A 22,551-nucleotide genomic window follows, 5' to 3' on the forward strand; every position below is an offset into this window, starting at 1 on the left:
CAAGCATCAGCCCTTCGAAGTCTCATTTGAAATGAGAGAGAATATCTGAGAATGGTGTGGCCATTAAAGCAGCATTAGTGCAGTACCTTTGAATTAAACCTGGTCTAAACTCTGGGGACTAATGTTATACAGTAACCAGGGCACCTTATGGGTGGAATGGATGAGTAAAGGAGAGGAATTGTTAGTGCTGATGAGGAGGGGGCATGGTAGCAGTGATTTAGTCAGAAGCCTAGCCATAGACATCAAAAGGAGGGCAAGGCTTGTGCAAGTGTGTTTGAGGTTCTGCTAGGCCAGGCAGAAAAAAACAGTGGCTGCCTTTACTGTCAGAAAATGAATGCGGACAGAGCATCACACTTTTCAGTCTAATGGTGACAAACAGAGGGGCTTTGGATGCCTAGTGAGGGAGAAGAAGAAAGACTGAGAGAAGCCAGAACTGAAGTCTCTTCAAAGGAGGTTTTTCGCTGAGAAGTGCCAGAGGTCCCACTATCCAATTTGTACAGAGTGAGCAGAGCAAAGCAAACCTCTCTCTCCCTCTTTCTCTCTCTCTCGCCTAGTGCATGTAAACACATACTCTCACATTACCTGCTCTCTCACATGGACTAGCATCTCTTCAGAAATAAAAGGTGAAGTCCTATTTAACATGGACTTGCATGAAGCCCCTTCATCAAGTGTCTAGTCAGAGCACTCTTTTAAATCTTTGCTGGCTGATGTCAGGCTTATGACAGCTCAGCAACAACTGTGTGGGTCACATGCAGCTTAGCCACTTACACCCACACACTCCTGGAGTCAAGATTCTTGACAGTTTACGCAAACCCCATAAATAAAAACAAATAAACAAGTTGACAGTTAAGTAGGATGCCATACCAACTCTGGTATGTGACAGCGTTTACTGCAAAAAATAGCTCTAGTGTGTCTGTAAATAGCCGTTTTATTCCGTCCTTAATTTAGTCCTGTGACGAATCCCACATCTTCCTCTCCCTGGGTGCTGCTTCCTTCAGGGAGCCCATTGTCGAGCCTCTACAATTTGAGTATGTATGTATGTGTGTTTGTCCGGCCCACCAGGCTGCACGCTGCCCCTAGCCCTGCACCCTGGTGACTCAATTAAGGCTGACAGATGGTCCCGACCTGTGCAGGATTCAGAGCATGAGAGGCCCGTTTTGCCGGCTCCGTTGTTGCAGATAATAAAACCCACATTGTTTCCCAGAATAAATGCCCTAAGCTCAGGAGGCTGAATGGAGTGGGATGCTGAGAGCTCACAGACTTGACCTTTCCTGCTGAATCTATTCCCTCCCTGACTGAACCTCTCCACCCAGGCTCGGAGACCAGGTCCTTGGCTAGCCCCCCGCATTTGACATTCAGATGTGATGCTTCATTTTTGAGCATAGTGATCCTCACCCTTGCTGTGACATTCATACTTTCCTACCTCCAGCTATTTCCCTGTAAGCAAATGTTTGAAATGACAAGAAACAGAGAGTCGACATATGTTAACGTAAAACTACGAATTTGGGTCTGGACGGGATTGGAGTTCAAACTGAGAGCCTGAGAGTGAATCCTCCAGTGAATATATACGGCTGTTGGTTCAGTCAGACTTCACAACATCATGGAATGAACAGAGCCAAAAATAAAAATATCATAGGCTGTGTTTTAAAACTTGTGAGAGCATTCTGGTCCAATGATCAGATTCTGCCTCCAAATATTTATCATGTGAGTCACTTCAAACATTTTGTACAGCCAATAATGGATGCAATATAAGCATGATTAAATACCGGCATCCAGTGTGGCAGCTAAAAGAACCAATTTAAAGCTCAAATCTCAACATCTCTTGTTCACATACCCTGCCAGCTCAGTGGCAAAACAAACTGAACATTTAATTGACAAAACCAAACTTAGACATTCTAAAAACATTTTGTTAAACAGAAACCCTAAATGCCCCAGCATATTTATCTTTTTTTGGTACATCAATATGTCTGACTAGCATTAGAAATTTAAGAGATATTTTAAATGAGACCTCAGAGGTTATTTCTACCACTAATAAGCATCTGCTCTGATTATACTTTTCCAAAAGCAGTACTGACCTGTCCAGCCTGGGTAGCACCGACAGTAGCCACTCACTGGGTCGCAGCCATCAGCATGGCTACAGTCACAGCGCTCTCGACACTCCAACCCATAGGTGCCATCCTGACAACAATAAAAACTCACTATTATCCTGTTACAACGCTACACATGGGCACAATGAGATGCAGTGTATCCTAAGTTATACATTGCTTCAAAACATTCAGGGTCCCCAGGATCTTAACAATGTCTGGTGCAGACTTACAGAGCAGGACTCATCGCAGTGCTCTCCCCTCCACCCAGGAGAACATGTACAGGTTCCATCTATAGGGTCACAAGCAGCTCCATTGCCACATAAGCAAGTCTGATTACAGCTCAGACCCCATGTACCACTGGAGCAGAGGATTGAGCAGTCCACACCCTGCCAGCCTGGAGGAAGAGAAGGCATACACACCAATCTGTGCACAATCATGTCAAAAAAAAATATTATGGATGCAGCTGCATTTTATTACAGTTCATAATTTACACACCTGAGAAACCAAAATAATGCTATAGGAAAGTGGTTCCCAACTTGGAGTTTGGGGCCCCCCATGGTGTCCCAAGATAGATCTGAAGGGTCGATTTAACGGATACTGTTACACAACAAATCCTTTTTTTAAGGATTTTGGGGGGAATTATATGCCTGTATTACCTATTTGAAAGTAGAGAGATGACAGAAAACAAGGACAATGGGGAAGGTTACAGAATAACATGCGCTGGCCAGACATAAACATAAACATATGATTTATGTCTTAACCTCTAGGCCACCAGAGTGCCTCCATTTGTGAATGAATTCCTTCATTTTCTCTAATTTTTGCATTTTTTAAATACTCTCTCCCTCTCTCTCCTATTTGGGGCCCCAAGAAATCCTTTAGATGAAATGATATGAGAAAGAAATCCTTAGTTGAACAACTCATAATCCACATTCAAACTAAGGCTATAACCTAGTGTGAGGGGTCTCAAATGGATATTGTTTAATTTAAGGGGTCACAAACCAAAAAGGTTGGGAACCACTGACATAGTACATCACATTCACACATTTATGAACAGAATGCATTGACACTGACTGAATCTCCCCTCAAGAAAAAAACTTATTAAGAGGAACTTACGTGATGTATCATTCATTAAAAAGAAAAGTAAACATAGACAGCAGAGAATAAAGAACAGAGGTCCTTTGACAGTTCTGTGATACAGTGTGTACAAGAAAACAATACTTTCTGTTGTAAATACAAAATGCAAGAGGATTCTGACCATATGTATGCAAATGTTGTGACTCCTTACATCATCTACAGTCAGTTTAACACATCTCATAATGTGCAAGAGTTTCTCTGAACCTCTGAGAGTCAATTATACTGTACCTTCCCTGCAGATGCAGGAGCCGTCGACAGGAGAGCAGGATGCGTGATTATGGCAGGAGCAGGTAGACATGCAGCTTGGTCCGTATAGACCTGGAGGACACACTGTAGCGCAGTCCTCACCCTGTGGTAGAAATAATGCAAAGAATCAGCATGGCAATAAATGCTGACTCCGGCAGACCTAAAAAAGGAATAACAGGGAAGGTTCACTGCACTTCTCCATAGTCAACTGAATTGTTTATTTAGAGCAGTCATACTCTGTCTGTATACAGAATGAGGAGCAAAGCAACTGTAAAATTGAATGGATTTATGATGGTACTGTAACTGAAGTTCAAGAGGAAGGACCACACTTGATCACCCTGAGTTACCTTCTCCCAGCTTCCAATTATGCACTCTATATATTCTGACAGCACCTACTCCCAGCCGTGCCTCGCTTTTCACAATCCTGCTACACTCCATCTCTCCACTTCTCTAGCTCTCTCTCTCTTTCCTATGTTACTCTCATGGGGGGTCCCTGCTTTTATCAGCGGAGACAGGGGCAAGACTCACAAGCCAAAGAATCCAGACTCCCCCCCGTCTGTCTCCAACCAAGCTACTACCATTGCCTTGCTGTTCAACCAGCTTTCTAGTTCATTAATACAACAATTTCTGTTCTAAAAAAACTTAAGTTGTAGCTTTTCACTGGTAAAACGGCTGTTGGAAAATGCATCTATAAAATGGTATACTGCAGGGAGATTGATGCAAGTGGGAGAGACCACCACAAATGATTAAATTCCAGGATGACGGGATGCACTGCTCTAAAGCAGTGGTTCCCAACGTTATTGGCTTGTGACCCCTTAAAATAAAGCAAAGTCTATCAGGGACCTCTTGTCACCCATTGCTTTGTCTACCAGATATATGAGAGCAGACTTATTTTTGTTTTATTTGAATAATTTTTAGAGGCTTGAGGTAATAAAATACAGTAATTGGCAATAAATAAAATTTGAGGAAAGTTTGAAAAAAGACCTAAAACAACCAAAAACAACAAAAAAGTTTTTTTCCTGTAGTCCAATCCTGTCCTATCATCTCGCAACCCCTTAATTAATCCAGAGACCTCTTATGAGGGCCCCTACCCCTATGTTGGGAACCACTGCTCTAAAGTCTTGGTTGCCACCACAGAGTCCAGATTTCAATCTTCCAGCCTGGCCCCGCATCCCAAAGTACACAACTGGCCAAGGATTGTGTCATTGTCCCCTAATTAGTGACTGCTGGCTGGTCGGGGCACCTGCACAGAAGAAGGTAGGGTATGCAGTATTTTGGCTCATTTACACCTGGTATAAACATGTATCTGGATAGTGACATCAGACCAATGGGTCTCTGTATTTACACCAGGTATTAAAACGTGCTCTTGTTGTCTCAGTTGTGCCCACATTGTGATTGACCTCAATATGTAAATGAGTGTCGATAAATATGGCATGTCTTAGGCCGAGGGAAGGAATACTACAAGTGAATGTTATTCATTTTTTACAAGGGAAGACCTACTAGCAATGGCTGTTAATTGTAGTATTTGCAAAGCTTGCTTAAGCTGGCAGGAAAAGGGCTGATTTTTCCCTCACTTAATTTACATCTGGCTGAGATTTGATCACAATGTGAGCCTGACCACCTCCAAATATTGTCTTGCAGATCCGATTATATTTCGATCACAATGTGCGTTTTGCGCTAGAGATTAGCATATGTAATTCACAGTCTAACGTGTGTTAATAGATAGCATTAACTGCCATTTTGATAAAACAAAGTCTGTGAAATGTCTAGTTTATATACACCCGCCACAGTAGTTTGTTCAGTTTTGTTTAATTGCATTTTCCTGTGTCATATAGATAATGTTATTTGTGTATAACAGTGAGATTATTGCTCGAATACAGGCAGTTAACCAGCCAAGTTAAAACTGTGAGCCTGTAGAAATGTAGGCTGGAAAGCGAGGTTTATTGTATTTCCCAGCCATTGTTAGACTGTCTACAGTAGGTCATTCAGTAAACACAGTTAAAGGTGTAATGTGATGTTTTCAGTTTCAATTTACACATGTAGGTATTTGTAGCATTGTGTACAGGATGTTTAAAGTCAGTGAAGTCCATTGAGAACTTTAAAGCAGGACTGTAAGCTAAAGTTATTACAGTGAGGTTCACAGCCCAGAGATAGAAGAGCTGATGCAAGCTGAGTTAATGCCATGATGACATGTCATCATATTGCTGACAACTGTTTTATATATGTTTTGCACAGGTAACCCCTATGAATAAATGTGTTGCACCAGTTTAGACCCAGAGCTTCATTCTGAACCTGTAACATATAAAATATTTACTCCACTACAGGGAAACAGCTCTTAGAAAATGTGTAGCCTATCCCAAACAGAATTACTGATCTAAAATAGATATGTTTAAATAACCACTGCTTCCCGGAGAATGTGATAAGTGGAAATGGAAAATGTAATGTACATGGAATAGAAAACTGAATAGAATGGTAGCTGCATGTTAGTGCTGTTCTAGGTTGTAATATCAACTTTAGTTGTTGTTGGCAGTCAGCATGGCACCTGTAGTTTAATGCTGTATTATAAAATGTAAAAACAACAACCTGGCCTTGAGGACAAACATTACAATGGATGCTAACATGAGTTTTACACTGAGAATTCAGTTATGATTTATCTGTAAATAGGGTGAAGCATTGTGATGCACTGAACATTTGTATTTACACATTTTGATCACCCGCCACTCATTAAGGTTCACTATGTCATGGCCACCCCACACTAGGTCTGTGTCCCATCTTGGCCACCCCAGTCAAAATGTCCTGGATACGCCATTGGTATCCAGATAGTGATCACATTTTAATGCCAGGTGCCAGGGGTAATATTGTCAAGCTCCCATTGAGGCTCCTTGCAGAAGCAGCTTGCAACACTATGTGTATTGGAAGAAGTGCATGGCTATCTATACCTTCCCCTGGCCAATAGTGGAAGTAAGCCGCAGAAAAGACAACAATGTGTGGGGATTTGGTTAAAACCAATCTGCGGGGAAAAAGGGAAATTGCAAAAACCAGTAATAGTGAATTCCACTGTGAATTGCATGGACCGGGGATATGCAGTAGCCTATAGACATCCCAGACAGGCTGTAGCCAACACTCAATCTACTATTAATAAGAACACCAATGGGAGATTGACAGCCATGCACAGCCAGGTTGTATGAGGTACTTATCCAAAGTCAGTGTATTACCTACAGTAGATGGTGGTTGGCATGCTCCCAGTTTGGAGAAGTGGGCAGGAGTACCGGCACCGAAGCTAAGCAATGTACTGTTGTGGACAAGGGCAGCAGCAAAACGTATTTTAGCTATCTAAAAAAAGACCCAACAGCCATGTGTGCCAACAGCCATCTACTGTAGGTAATACACTGACTTTAGGTAACTACCTCATATAACTCCACTTCAAAAATCCAAACTAACTCTTTAAGTCCCTTACCATTGCATTAGACAGAACTAGCTGGTCAAGGACATGGAGTACTCCTTCCCTGTCCTCTGCAGCCAACTGTCATTAGAATTGCTCTGCTTTAAAGGCTGAGCACAGCCCACCTCCACTAGTCTCGTCCCTCCCTAAGTTGGAGATCACAGCCAGCCTATGGATTCCCACACCCTCCCTTACAAACCCTGCCTTGAGTGACAGGTGACACAATGATTTAGAGTTCCAATTAGTGGCCCAGAGGAGTCCTGAGTGGCTCTTTCTTTGCTCACCAGAGCACTGAGGGACTGCTGGCTGCTCACTGCTCTCATTATCATTTTGAACTCAGTTTAAACAGGAGGCAGGAGGAGATGTGCCAGTGGACGCCAGGGGCAGAACACACTTCTTAAAACATCTCTCCTCCCCGTACACCACATAAAAGCGCCTGTCTGTGATTGAAATTTTTATCAATCGGTTGCAATAACCTTTGTTCTACTGAAAATGACAGCATGAAGACTGCTAACAAAAGCAGTTCAGTTACAGTTGTTAAGTGAGGAGAGAAGTTCGGCCAGTCAGGGGGTGGTGGGGGGGATGGCGGGGGGATTCTCAGCCTGTCTTCAGAGCACAGGCAATTTACTGGTGACTGGACTCATGGATAAAACGTCATGCAGCCACAAATGACCACATGGATTTTGCTGCATCCATGGCTGCGTAGGATTCCACTTGGTTTCCCCCTCATGGCACAGAGACCAGTGGTTGGTCTGCTCTCAAGAGGGGAAAGGCAGCTCTCTCATTAGTCGACTGATTCGTATTCCTTCTGAGCTGCGAAGGATAGAAGTCTGTATGTGGAGAATCATTATTAATACACGGGCTGTCAGTCCATCGCACGAGAGCAGCAGGACCTTACATAACTACACAGCCAATGGAGACAGCAACCAGACCTGAGCCCTGAGAGGCAGCCAGGTCGTCCTTGGCCGAGGCACTAAATTCATACCTATTAGTATCTTAATGTAATTGGAGAGCAATTTTTCCAGAAAGCCTCTCGCTGACACAACATTGATCAGCCTGGTACCCATTTGAGACTAGATGCAAATGGCACCACTAATTACCAATCAGTCTCACTCCTTAACAGTTCATCTAACTGCTAGATGAGTGGCTGTGGTTTAAAATTCATGCAGCAAGACAGAAAATGAACCTCTGAACCTTTTGATGAGGCTAGAAAGCCCTGAGAGATAGGAAAATGATTTGTTTTCACCACCTACAAAGGCAGACTGGAATTCATTTCAGTATCACTAATGCATTCATATTTCAGATATAACAGTATCAACAGAATCTGTAGAAACTATCAACATAGTGCCGAAATGGTATCGTGAGTACATACTGCAGATTGCAAGGGACAATGCCTGAATAGGTAACATGTAATCACTTTGTCCCAGTCAAAAAGAGCATGTCCAATTACTAGAGCTAAATCAAGCGTGCAGGAGCTCAGTCTGCTCCAACACTTTGCTTGGTTTGCCCCCCAATGGGACTCTAGAACAAAGATGCAGCAGGGAGGCTTAGTCCTATCAGCTGTCCCCCAGGGAAGTGACTTCACCAGCAATCATAGTCTCAACGCCATCATCAACCATATCTTAAAAGCCCACTGTGTGATAATGATCATGTGCCATGCATGTGACAAAAAGTTACACACTAACAGAGCCTAAGAGCCACTAAGACTAAGAGCCACAATCAGAACTCTATCTTTTTAGCAAACTATCTGTGTTGTTTGCATTACACAGCAGCACCCCCCCCCCAACCCTCACCTTCCACACACGCACACACAAACCAGTCCTCCATATGAGGTGCGTCTGTTCCCATCTGACTACCTCCTTTTCTATCCAACTCCTGCCCTCTAGGTCTGTTTAATGGATCTGGCAGCCCTCCCCAGCAGCCGCCAAAGAGAACAGGTGGAGCAAATTAAGACACAATCTGCGGCCCTGCTCCGTAGCTCAATTCACCACAGTGGCCCGCTGTAAGACACAGGCAATTTCCACTCAAATGTAATGTTGGCAGAAATGTACCCTCTTTGTCTCTGTTGCTGTGTAACTTCAGATTGCAGGACAAGAAATACAATGGGAAAACTGATTGAAGTTACCCTACTAATTTGACACTTGTAAAAGGGGAAGATATTGCTGTACAAACCTATTAAAATGGAAGCTTATATAGGTCAAAGATTGTATTTTCTCCCAATTGGTCTAGGAATATACAAATTGGTAACAAATTAAAGGAAAAAGCAACATAAAGTGTATTAGTAAGGTGTTGGGCCACCACATGCCATCAGAACAGCTTTAATATGCCTTGGCATTGATTCTACAAGTCTCTGGGACTCTACTGGAGAGATGAACACCAAAATCAAAATCAGAATCTCCCATAGATGTTCAATTGGGTTGAGATCTGGTGACTGCGAAGCCCATAACATGTGATTCACATCATTTTCATACTCATCAAATCATTCAGTGACCACTCGTGCCGTACAAATTGGGGTATTTTCATCCTGTAAAAGACCACTCCTATCAGGATAGAAATGTTTCATCATAGGATAAAGGTGATCACTCAGAACAACTTTGTGTTTATTTGCAGTGACCCTTCTCTCTAAGGGGACAAGTGAACCAAAACCATACCAGCAAAATGCCCCCCAGCATAACAGAGCCACCAGATCTCCTCACTGTAGGAGTCAAGCATTCAAGCCTGTACCGTCCTCTTTGTGTGCGCCACACACGCACACGACCCCTTGTCGAGAATATGGTGAAGGATGATTCATCTGACCATATCACTTTTTCCACATCTCTGTAGACCAGTGCATATGGTTTTTGCACCACTGAACTCTCAAATGTGCATTCATATTTGTAATGAGGGGTTTATGCACTGCAACCCTGCAAGCTGAACAATGACATCAAAACAGTCAGCTCAAGCCTTGACAACATGAATGGTAAAGTTGATTACTTGGAAAATCAGTCTCACTGCAACAATTTGATCTTTGAAGGAATTCCTGAGATTGGCCATGCATGAGAAGTTTATGATTATGAAGACTACTCAGAATCTGTTTGACAGAAATGCAAGAAATTGATTCCAGCAATGAAAGAAGCCAGAAAAAGAGGGGATATTTCTTATCTGAGATATAATAAGTGAGTTACTCACTGTCCCTCTAAAACACCTAATGAATAGGGAAGTGATTCCCCTACAGATTAGATTGAGTGCAACTAAGAAACTATTTTATATGCTTTTTGTTTATAACAGTTACCTATAAATATTACATGAGTCAGAAAATGAAATATTCAAAATGGTTCAGGTATTCACTGTTCTCTTTGTAAAAATGGGTTTCATTTGAAATGTACACCTGTTCCTAAAATTTTGTATTTGGACATCAAGGATCTGTGATAATTCTGCCTCAGTTTTTCCTTTCTATTTACTTAATGATCAAAAAATTCTCGTATTGTATGTATTGTTGTATTGTTGTCTGACAATCTTATCACTAAACATAGGTTTACAGTTGATGACAGTATGTTATTCAATCTATTTGAACTTAACAGAGATGAAAATGTTTGTCATGATACAGATTTTCACTTCACTTCTTTTCAGCTACTAACATTTCCTACTCCTGTGACTACTACAAGGAATTCCAATTCAACTGCTTCATGGATTCCTTTCTGGTTGAATGTAAAATATTTTCGGTTTTGCACTTAACTATTCGCAGTCTCACTAAACATTATAATCCACTCGTACAATATTTATCCTTCTTAAATAATGACTTTTCTGTAATTGTTTTTACTGAAACATGGCTTGCCAAAGAATCTAAAGGACTAGGCCTTTATGAACTGCCATCCTATAACTCTACTCACTTCATCTGACAGTCCAGGTCTGGAGGAGGAGTTTCAGTCTTTTGTACATCAAAGTTTTAAATTTGTTAATCGACATGACCTTTTTCTACATTCTGATGAAATGGAGATTGAATCAGTTTTCACTGAAATCTTGTCTAACAAAAATAAAAAAAATGTGGTCATAGGTAGTATTTATCAACCACCAGACACTGACATTACTTGTTTTAATAACAGTCTCATTAAAACTTTGGGGCTTATCAATAAGCGACATCAGGGACTTCAATATTAACTTTTTAAAAGTGAAACTCATTCTCCAACAGGAGATTTTATAGATTTATATGCAAGTTATTTTTATCCCACTATTAGCAAACCTACCAGGGTAACTGACAAATCTGCTACACTAATTGATAGTATATTATTTAACTATTATTGATAATAACTCTAACTACGAAACAAAATCAGGAATTCTCTACACAGATATACTAGATCATTTCAAATTGTCTTGCTAGATGGTCACAAGAAAAAAAACGATAACTCTGTAGTCAATTATAGAAATTTCAATCCAAGCAAAAAATCAAAATTTAAAGAAATGTTGGAGAGAGTTTTTCCATCGGTTATTCATTCTGTTGATAATGAGAGAAAAAATCATAATCCTTGGTTTACTGCTGAATTGAAAAATTTCACCATAATCAAAAACAAACTTTACAGAAAATATATTTCATCGCTAACTCTTACACCAACAGTTACATTGTACAAAAACAAATACATTATCCTTAGAGCAGCAAAGAAAAGGTTCTTCAGTGACCAGTTTACAAAATCTGAAAGCAATATCAAGGCTACATGGAAAATTATTAATCAACCACTTCAAAGAAAGCCTCCTCACAATATCCTTCAAACTTTACAGACTTCCACTGATCTTTTTGATATAGCTTGCAGGTTCAGTGATTTCTTTTCAAGTGTTGATGTATCTCTTGTCAAAAAGATAGCTGATACAAAAGTTAATCCATTAGATTATATAAAGGGTTCTTTCCCATCTTTTAGTAATTTTGATCTGCCTGACTTTAAGGAGGTGAATGATATTATATTAGAATTTAAAAATCAGCTCTGGGTCATGATGGAATTTGCACCTCCCTAATCAAAGAAGTCACCTATCAGTCTATCATTGAGCCTTTAACATTCATTTTTGCATTATCCATGGAAACTGGCATCATACCTTCTGACCTAAAAATGGCCAAAGTTATTCCACTATTTAAAACAGGTGATCCAGGATCCTTTACAAACTATCGTCCAATTTCAATGTTGCCAAGATTTTACTAGTAGTATAAACTAGTGTATAAAGGAATCAAAGAACAAAGAACACTTGAACTCATACAATATTCTGTACTATCATCAGTTTGGATTTTTAGAACTTAACTGATGAGTATGTGATAGTTATATTTTTAGACCTTTCAAAAGCATTTGACACTGTTAACCTTGCTATTTTGCTTTCAAACATTTATAGATATGGCTTTCATGGTAATGTTTATAAGTAGCTCAGTAACTGTGTTCTTAATAGAAAACTACTTTTATTAATGGTCATGAGTCAAAAAGAAATGTGATGCATTATGGTGTACCATAAGGATCCATATTAGGACCTTTATTATTTTTTATCTTTATCTTTTTGTCTCAAATAGAGATTTAACAACTCATCAATCATTAGAGAATCAAATCATCAAATCAATCAACTAAATCAACTAAATCTTCTCCATTACTTAATATGGTTTCAAACAAATAAGTTGTTATCAAATGTCAAAAAGTCTAATTTCATGTTATTTACAGGAAATAAGAAATGTGACAGTGAGCAAATTAAACTTCATATTGATAATGAAGAAATAATCAAAGTTTCCCCAACATGTTTTTTAGGCATTTGATTGATGATAAACTCTCCTGGAGAGAACATGTTTAATATAGATAGATTAAATTATAGTTTAATCTAACCATATTAAACATACTGTAATATTGTGTGGGCAACTACTTTTCCAACTGATCTATACAAAATAATGCTGCTGCGGAAACAATTTATTAGATTAGCAACTTTTTCCAAAGCTGTTGTACCAAGTGCACCTCTTTCTTTTAACTGCAATTATTGACTATTTTTGATATTAACATTCTTCACATCTGCACATTTGTCTTTAAAGTGAGATATAAGAATTCAGATCTAAATACAGTTTTAGATATTATTTCATTAATAATTCACAATTTTACAATTACTCAATTAGACAGGCTAATAATCTTCATCTTCCTTTATATAAAACATCACATAGTCAGTTTTCTATCAAATATTGTGGAGTTTCCTTGTGGAATGAAAATGTACATTTAATGGATTCCTTTGTGTCATTGCCTATGTACAAAAAGAGACTTAGAAATGCCCTGCTGTCAAAAACATTTGGAACAATGATGATCACTCTTAGTAACTCTTTTATAGTGCAAGTTTTAAACAGTAATATTCAAAATGTATTGGTGATTTTGTACATTTATATTTTACCTTTAGTATGACTTTTGGGTGTGGTTTTCATACAAGCCATTGCAGGTTTTCTAACAAACCCTCACACTCTTTTATATTTCCTTCATGTGTTTTGTCTTTATGTTTGTGAAACACCCCTCTCTATGTAACTGTTGACAGACTGTTCTTGCTGACGCGGTCTGATCACATCCTGCATTGATATTCTCAGTCACCTGAGAAAGAGTTGCTCTTCTGTTTTTCTTTACATATCGCACTAATGCACGAGCATCAGGGTCATTAAATGTGTGCTGTCAACCACAATTTCCAACCCTGTTTCCTGATGTCTTTCCCGTAGATCTAAATGCAGATGTCACTTTAGTCACTGTTCTAGTGTTGAAACACCAGCCAGTTGAGCAGCCTTTGTGACTGAAGTTCCTGTCATCCGTGCCCCAACAATGAACCCTCTTTCAAAGTCACTTAGATCTTTTCCTCTTGCCATCTTGAAACAAAATCAGAATCAACTGGACCTGCTTAGCATTTTTACACATGCCACAGAGCATGACTGGATGTTAATTTCTTAATTATACCATGCAGTGCACCTGTGTGGAAGCATTGGTTAAGTTTCTTCACTCATTTATTCATGTTTTTCCTTTAATTTGTCACCCATCTATAGATCCAAGCTTGCTTTTTCCCCAGTCTCTCTGATACTACAAGTTAAGGCATATCAAGCACATTTGTAAAAGTCACTACAAACCACATACGACTGATTATTAATGTCTGCAGCAGCTTGTGCGAGAGAATGAATCATTAAGCAAGGGGTTTTTCTTGTGGTGCAATAGAGCACATCCATAATAAGGCAATAATAAAATGTCTCACCTTGCTTCAGCCTGCCTGTGTAAAAAAGCCTCTAAAGGAATACTGGGACCACTTCCAGCGCATTACCACCTCAATGACACAAATATTTTACCATAGCCACAAATAACATGAAATATAAATCAAAGCTATAACCTTTACTAAGTAAAGCTCATACAGCAAAAGGATGAACTATTTCACAGTATGTGGTGTGAGTCCGTTACTGATACACTTCCTTGGATCTCCTTATATCATTATTATTATTATTAAGTGGGGCTACTGGTTTTCTTAAGTATAACAAAGACTACAAAGAGCAAGGTTAAATTGACAATTAACCTATAACAGTTTTATGAAAAATTAATGTAACCAATAGCATAATTAAAAGTTGACATTCCATAATTACAGCTGTGATTAAATAGAGAATAAAGAGTCAACATGTTGAATTATTTAAAAGTCATGGATATTTTAAGGACTGATTCTGGGGTTTTTAAATCTGTTTTATGTCCTTTTTTTCTTTTTATCATTTTTTGTTTTACAATCGATTCGATGCATTTTTAGTTTTCCTTTTCTTCCTAATTTCTTCCTTTCTTTTTTCTTCTTCTTCTCCTCGTTAATGTTGGCTAGGTGCTTGTTTGTGTAACATAATTGTGCTGCCATTTTGGCATTCTGGTGCTCCCGAAAAAGACATTTAGATTTTATGAGACCTTGTGATCGAATAAGGGTCAAATACAAATTAAATAAATAACATATAAAATAACAATAAAATAGCATTACCATGACAGTAGCCACTAAGTCAGTACAATTACATAGCAGTGAAGGAACACAATACTCACCATGAATCCATGGGCACATATACAGGCACCTGAGACAGGATGGCAGTCAGCTCCGTTGGCACAGCTGCAAGGCAGCATGCATCCCTCTCCATAGTATCCAGACGGGCAGGTCTCATTACAGTAAAGCCCTGTCCATCCTGCTGAGCAGGCACACTCTCCAGAAAGTGGGTGGCAGCTACAACATAATGAGAAACAAAGATGGGATAACAACAGAAAGAAAAAGAGTGAGGCGAGGTTTCAGCTGTGAGACGATCAACACTTCATTCCTGAGCAGGGTCAAAGTGTGAAGTCTGCGCCAACAGCAATTCATCCATCTATGTGTCTACGTGCTTGTTTCAGATAGATGAGGTGTCCCTTTTCTCCTTCATTCTGTAATGACTTCTATGGTCGGTGCCCAACTCCAGCCGGAATCAGAGCATTAACATTGCATTAACTATGAATGCTGCTGAGAAATTATGAATGAAGCAAAGGTCGCGATTAAAAGCTAACTGGATGACATGGCTAAGAGGTGTTCAGACTTCAGAATGAGTGCTGGCTTAGAGCTGAAGGGTGCACAAAGCTGAGTTGGAAGAAGTCTTTATTCATATTGAGCTACAGGGGCTTCACTTCAGGGCTTGGTCAGAAGGAAGCTGTGTGTGGGCTTGCACAGATGTCTCACTTACCTCACAGTGTTGGTGGTATTACAGGGGCAGTATTTGTCACAGATGAGGCCATAGAGGCCTGGGGGACAGAATCTCTCTTGGCAATTAGGCCCTTTAAACCCTGTTTCACACAGACAGGCGCCATTTATATGGTGACACTTGGCTCCATTCTGACACTCACACCTCTGGTTACACTGCGGACCATAGGTGCCCACAGGACAGTCATCCTGACACCTGGAGGAAATTTGCAGAGCAAGGACACTGACTTTTAACTTTGCGATCCAAAAAAGTAATTTGTCAAGCAAAAATTACAAACTTGCACTGGTGTCAGCTTCTCAAATGTGAAGATTTGCTGTTTTTCGCTGCTTTATATTACCATAAATTAAATATATTTGATTTTCCCAAACTTTTCATTTAAAGACATGACCTTGGACTCTGGGAAACTCATAATTAATTAATAAAAGATTAAAATAACTGCAAGTTGCTAGCCTAGAACAAAGTTGTTTTAACCTTAATCCTACCGACTGGGGTACCCACAGACCCCAGATGTATACTTTTTGTCATATCTCACAGGTGCTTTATTCTATCATTCCAATTTTTCATGACTTTCTCAATCAATTTGTTCCTAATGACTTCATATCATTGTTTTCTGTTTCTGTTTTAATTAGAGTTTGTTAAAAAAATAGACCGGGGGGACCCGAGTAAAAAGCACCCAATTCCACCTATGTAGTTTTAATAGGTGGAACTATTTATTGAGTTCATGTTTGCCATGGGTCCTAATTGAAAGTATCACACACTATCAGGGGGGTAGGGGCACTCTGTCAGTCATTTTGAAGGCTTTGTGGTAAGATTGTTCTTGGGATAAAAGCTGCAATTTGTACTAAAGAAAATTATATATTTATATACAATATACAAATTAACTGTGACTTTCCCAAAATAATAATAATCTGTTTTTTTCAGATGACATTAATTACATAACGAATAATGTTTTGAGAATAAATAAGTTAACATTTTGCTATATTGGTTGTTTCTTACAGTAGTTTATTCTTGGGGTCCCCAGTCGGCAGTCCTTGTACGGTACTGGTTAAATATGTTGGTAGGATGAGGGTTAATGTTGTTTACCTACATGATGGAGGACTAATAATAAATGCATTTTATATTAATTATGGAAATAATAATGTTTATTTATTTCAACTGTTTACTAGGAAAATGATAAATATCCACTTTGGCTAAATTTTTCTTCCTGAAATTCTCAGTCAGTGTTAAAAATGCAGAAAGGAAGTTTTTGAAAGGAAAGGTGTTAGAATGACTAATAATTACTCAAATATTGAACCTGTTGCACACTTTTATGCCAACAATGATTTCCTACAAATAAGGTTTGTGTGGGTATCTGAAAATAGTGGCAATTTTATTTTGCAATGAAACTCTTCAGCTATTACTCTAATATAGACAAAAAGGTTATCTTATTAATAATCTTTTCTATATTTCAACATTTAAATAATGAATATTTAATTTTACTTTAATTTTCAAAAATCCCAGGCTGACAAGACCAAATCTTAAACAATACATGACAGAGAAGCCCTAAAAGCAGACCCACGCTGTAAGCAGTCAGGACTTCAGTATCCCTGCAGGGCTTGGACAAGACTTTGTAATCATAATCAACCACAGAAATTAGAATTGCTAAGGAGTTTCTCCACATGAAGCACTAGAGTAGATCAGAAAATGGATTGTTTTCTTCACTTAAATATACTGACTTAACTATACAATCCTGGCGGAGTATCAATCTCAAGAGCATAACAAAGCTATTACAAATAGCTCAATTACATTATAAAATGGGAAAGTTATGTTTCATGTTTAAATTACCCTGACTTTAGTTTCATCAGGGGACAATGGTATTATTATACTAGACAGGAGAGGGTGGGAGCTAACACAAACTCAGATTATTCCTGGCAGGTTAATTCACCTGCCACTGACAAAATGAATGAGGGCAATTTTGCAAAATAATAAAGTAAAGGAAAGGTCTTGTCGAGGAAGTGTTTCCATCCAAGAGACAATTGCTTTAGCTGAACTAATAAACCCAGGCTGCTCTGGGCTGCACTGCCAGGCATGGGGAACTAAAAAGATCTGTGGAAGTCAATGAGACCTTAATATAAACCATTACTTATAATTAATGAGCAGAATCCAAACAGCATGTAGCTCATGGTGAGATCAATGGACAGACTGGAGGGAGTGGAGGAGGATGAAGGCTGGAGACATGAAACCTTGCTGGTCAGTATGAAGTACGATATTAATTAAACATAAACCCCTATTAAAAGCTTCCAATCCACCTTCAAATGGACTAATGGGCATTTATAAATGCTTATTTCTCTTGAGCATGAGACTGTTCTGGCATTTCCTTTCTCTTTTAAAAGAACAGCCAGGTTTGTGCCTCATTTGGAAGTCAACAAAGAGAATAGGTCAATGAGTGACTGTTTAATGTGTAACTGTCGGCATGAAACCATCCCTTTGCATTAAATACTAATATCAATAAATCATGCCATTGTCTGACCTATTTTCAAAGTAGGATTACAAAAGTTTGCACAGAGTACTTTACAAAAGGTTTTTGTGCATAATAATTGAGCAGTCTGTCTGCCAGGTGTGTCAGCTGCGTACCTGCGTCCACTGAAGCCAGCAGCGCACTGGCACTGCCCAGTGATGTGGTCGCACAGTCCACCATTACGACAGGAACAGTCCTTGCTGCAGTTGATGCCGTACTTGCCAAGAGGGCATGGCTGGGCACAAACTGAACCCTGTGAAAAAGAGCCAGCACAGAACTTCGTTCAGGACTGAGCCTCGCCAGGACTGAAATAACTGAGACTAAACTCTTACACTGTTGTTTTATTGATGTTTGGACAATTCGGACCTAAATGACCCACTGACGACACTTCTGAAAACAGGACAGTTTTTCTTTTGACACACTTTTTTCACTCTTTATCTTCAGAAAGACTTAAAGATATTTCACTCAAACTAACACTGAGTTTATTTTAACATGGAAAGTCATCAACTGACTTAATGTCATGGTGCGAATAACACAGAGAGACCAGCGCTAGAAGCAATTATCATTACTGTAATGGCATGTATTGATTTAAAATAGGACAATATGACAATATATACTCTATATACTACCCACAGAGATTTTGCCATACTGTTTATACCATGGTATCTTTCCCTTTAATATCTGTTTTACGAAATTCTGGGCAGTGTTGCAAATCAATGAGCAGGAAGTCTGTACAGAAAAATTTGATTTTGATATGATATTTAAATCAGTGTGATGAGGTATCTCAATTTGTATTTAATACAGAGGTATTTAATTCACTAGATTAGCTGAAAACATTCCCATCCACATATTTCATATGCAATCAGTTTCTCCGCTGTATTTCAACAACAACATATTATTTATAACATTATTATTTTATTATATTATATACTATACTGTATTTTATATACTGTAATACACATGAGTATTGTAATATCAAATTACTTATACCATCATAAAAGATTTTCTCCAAACATCCACCTAAAATTTAAAGGAATGTCGGTGGAGTGCTTTTAAAAAGTGTACAATCCTGTTAAATTAACTCTTTCTAAAAAAAATTAGTTTTGGCACTGTTGCCTTTATTTTATAGGTTGACAGTAGAGGCAGACAGGAAATGTGGGAAGCAATTAACATGACATGCAAGTGAGGTCCCAATGTGGATTCAAACAGCTGATGTTTTGATTCCATGATGTGCCCTAAGCCACTAGTCGACAGGGACATCCCTAACGTAACACATTTTATTGTTGACTGTGTGGGTGGCCATGTTCACTTGACATTGCTTTTTGAACTCCAATTTATTTATTTATTTCTTGCAGGGGAGTAGAGAGAATCCCACGTTCTCATTTATAATTGAACACAGCATATTGATCCTAGACTCTCTGTTCTCAACATGTCAGTCTGACCTGTAAAGACTACATTAGAGAACAAAATGTTTTCTTCCAGAACGCCGTTTTCTTCTCTCAGGCCTTTCTTTCATCATTGCATTCCCACCTTTACTCGAGTGACCTACCGTCCATCCAGCAGGGCAGGAACAATCTCCAGTGATGTGGTGGCAGGTCCCTCCATTCTGACAGGGGCAGCGCTGATCACACTGAGATCCGTGACTACCGAAGGGGCAACGCTCTCCACAGCTGTCACAACAATCAAATGTCTCAGACATATAACCTGTGTTTGCCTGCAGTCCTTTGCATCAACAAAGAACACTCAGGCAATCAAGAAAAGGCACATAGACATTTGTTCAAAGACGGTAGCAAAAAGAATAAGTATGTTACTGGTACTCACAAAGCCCCAGTGTACCCCGGTGCACAGATGCACTCTCCTGTTTCGTGGTTGCAGGTGGCACCATTGAGACACTGGCAGGGTAGTTGGCATGCCTTGCCATAGTAACCATACTCACAGGGCTCCTCACAACGCCATCCCTGGTACCCATCAGTGCAGACACAGGCACCTGTGATGGGGTTACACTTAGCCCCATTTTGGCACTGGCACCGATTACTGCAATGAGGTCCCCAGTAGTCACTCTCACATCCTGCAGGCACAGACAGAGGTGGCATCAGACAGAGCAGGGTAATAAAACGCAAGAGAATATGCACTAGCATTTACCCTTGAAAACATCTGAAATCATAGGTCGAGTAAATGCAAGAAAATAATCAAATTGAATTTCTCTAGTACATGTAATCGTTAATAATAAATAGTAAATGTTCCAGAAAATTACTTCTTACAACTAATTACTTATTGCATCCATAATTTTCTAGTATGAAAACTGCTTTCTTACAGTGCTCCATAAGCTTGATATTTTTAACATTCATCTTCAGTTCACACCTATATTATTCATGTCCTATCAACTCAATAAAATATCACAATTTTGATTTTATATGCATTCTAGCTTAAAGGATAAGGTTATATTCTACATTTTTCCAAAAATGATTGAATACACATCATTGCACTGGGTTTTATGTTCTTGAACATGAGAATATACACTGTCCTGCTGCTGTAAATATTCAATAACGCAACAAAAATTCACTTTTCTCCTGTTTGAGTACTGCTAAAAATTACAGTGCCAAGCTGTTCTATGAAATTATTTATCCTTTAAAAAAATGAAACTGCATATTCATTGCCTGTTTTAAAGATATAGTCTTCAGCAGGAACAAGTAGGCTTGGGGCTGAGTGCAACAGACAGGATAAGGAAGTTCAAAAGTATTGGTAGACATATTAACACATTTTTGGTCTCTTCATGGGATTTGCAGCAACAAAAATATAGAATATTGCAGCCTTTTCCTTTAAATTCATTCACTGTCTTCTCCCCTGCTCGGGGTCATAGGGAGCAGGAGTGTATCCAAGCATGCCCTGAGCACAAAGTAGAGGAACAACCTCAACAGATTGCTTTCCATCACAGAGCTAACAATATCAGACAATAACTTGCGCACATTCACAGTTATGGACACACACAAACAGAAAGAACATGCAAACTCCAGACAGAAAGGACCTGAGCCAGAAATCAAAATGAGACAGTGTGTGGTGACTACAGAGCCTAGCTGTTTCACACGTCTGGTATGTGCAAAGTCTCCGTGAGACAAATATAAAGCCAGCAACCCAGCAGAACAAAATTCATATCTCCTATCAATATGAGCCTCCCAAAACATTAATCAAGCTGTAACCAAACCTGTTTATGTCCCAGACAAGTGACTAAAGAAAGCTGAGAATACACTGTACAGAGAGCTCTGTTGGTTTCCAGACAGGGTGATCAATCAAGGTAACATCATGAAAAACATTAGTCTTTCAGATGAGTCAATAAATATATGTGAAAAATGAGAGATTCACACATACAGTACATGTTGATTTACTCTCCTTTCTTGAAAGATTTGATATAGATTTTTTATAAACAGTATGGTCTATACTGTATGTTGTATCAACAGAAACAACAAATCACCCTTTACTGTGATACATACTGCAACTCTGCTATATCTCTAAGGTTGACAATAATTAAGTCTTAAATTTCCTAATTTTTAGAAATGGCAATGTCCAGCTTGGAAAGTTGCCAACAGAAATGATTTCTTGCATTATCTTCCAGAAAGACTTAGCTAACGTTAAGAAAGACTTAGTTAACCCTAACAGCATAATTATCGACTTGGTTGCAGCTGTGGTGTCTTTACTTTATTATTATTAAAGATGCATTAAATAACTTGTACCACTAGAGGAAAGAAAACAAAATCTTGGCTTGTAAAGCTGGCTTGCATGTTTGCAAACAAGTTAGCATACCTACTGCAGACAAGACGCAATATTAGCATTCATTTGGAGTCGTTTTTCTTATCACCTGACAAATTTAAGTCCAAATGTCCACTCTCCTTTTAGCTTTGTATTGGTCTTCACAAACTTTGGGTCTTTTGGGTGCTCTACTCACTGTGTTCACCAGTTGCTAACTTTGGTAGCCATTTGATGCTAATTAGGTAGCATACAGCAGGTCAATCAGTGGTTGTTTGCTGGAAAAGGCTGCCAGAGCAATACAAGAAGTACCTGGATGAGAGCAACTCAGACTGAACCATATACTGGTAAAACAATAAGCTGAAGCTGCAGGGTTGAGTGACAACTCAAGCAGCCCTCTTTCAAATCTAAGTCTTTGATTCAATAATATGAAAAATATGTATTTATGCAGGTTTAAAGTGTTTTCAATTCCTGGTACTTCCTCCTGGTACTAGAGTGACATAACAAAGCGTAACTAAGAAGTCAAATGAAATGATCAAACAGGTGCAGAACAGACTTCTGTTACTTAAGATTAGTGAGGAAATATACCAGACTGAGTATAACTTATGTGATGTTGACATACCACAACCATTGTAGAGGAAAGTCTTATTAATCACACCCTGACAATAATCTGCAAAAAGAGAAGCAAATGTGCAAGCTGTTCACACCT

At 39.0% G+C, this 22,551-nt stretch overlaps 1 protein-coding gene across 2 annotated transcripts in view; it reads right to left on the bottom strand.

The window, feature by feature from the left end:
- The window catches only part of megf11 (multiple EGF-like-domains 11), an 81,144-nt gene that overhangs the window by 14,818 nt on the left and 43,775 nt on the right, over positions 1-22,551 (bottom strand). For both annotated transcript variants that reach the window (XM_044357794.1, XM_044357793.1), the window contains exons 7-14: positions 19,923-20,169; positions 19,651-19,771; positions 18,218-18,354; positions 15,587-15,799; positions 14,925-15,099; positions 3,450-3,570; positions 2,318-2,481; positions 2,076-2,178 (exon numbers count right to left, since the gene is read on the bottom strand). In XM_044357794.1, coding sequence (XP_044213729.1) covers positions 2,076-2,178; positions 2,318-2,481; positions 3,450-3,570; positions 14,925-15,099; positions 15,587-15,799; positions 18,218-18,354; positions 19,651-19,771; positions 19,923-20,169 — 1,281 coding nt within the window. The remainder of the gene's footprint in view (positions 1-2,075; positions 2,179-2,317; positions 2,482-3,449; positions 3,571-14,924; positions 15,100-15,586; positions 15,800-18,217; positions 18,355-19,650; positions 19,772-19,922; positions 20,170-22,551) is intronic.

Source organism: Thunnus albacares, chromosome 7 (assembly GCF_914725855.1).
Source record: "Thunnus albacares chromosome 7, fThuAlb1.1, whole genome shotgun sequence".
NCBI lineage: Eukaryota > Metazoa > Chordata > Actinopteri > Scombriformes > Scombridae > Thunnus > Thunnus albacares.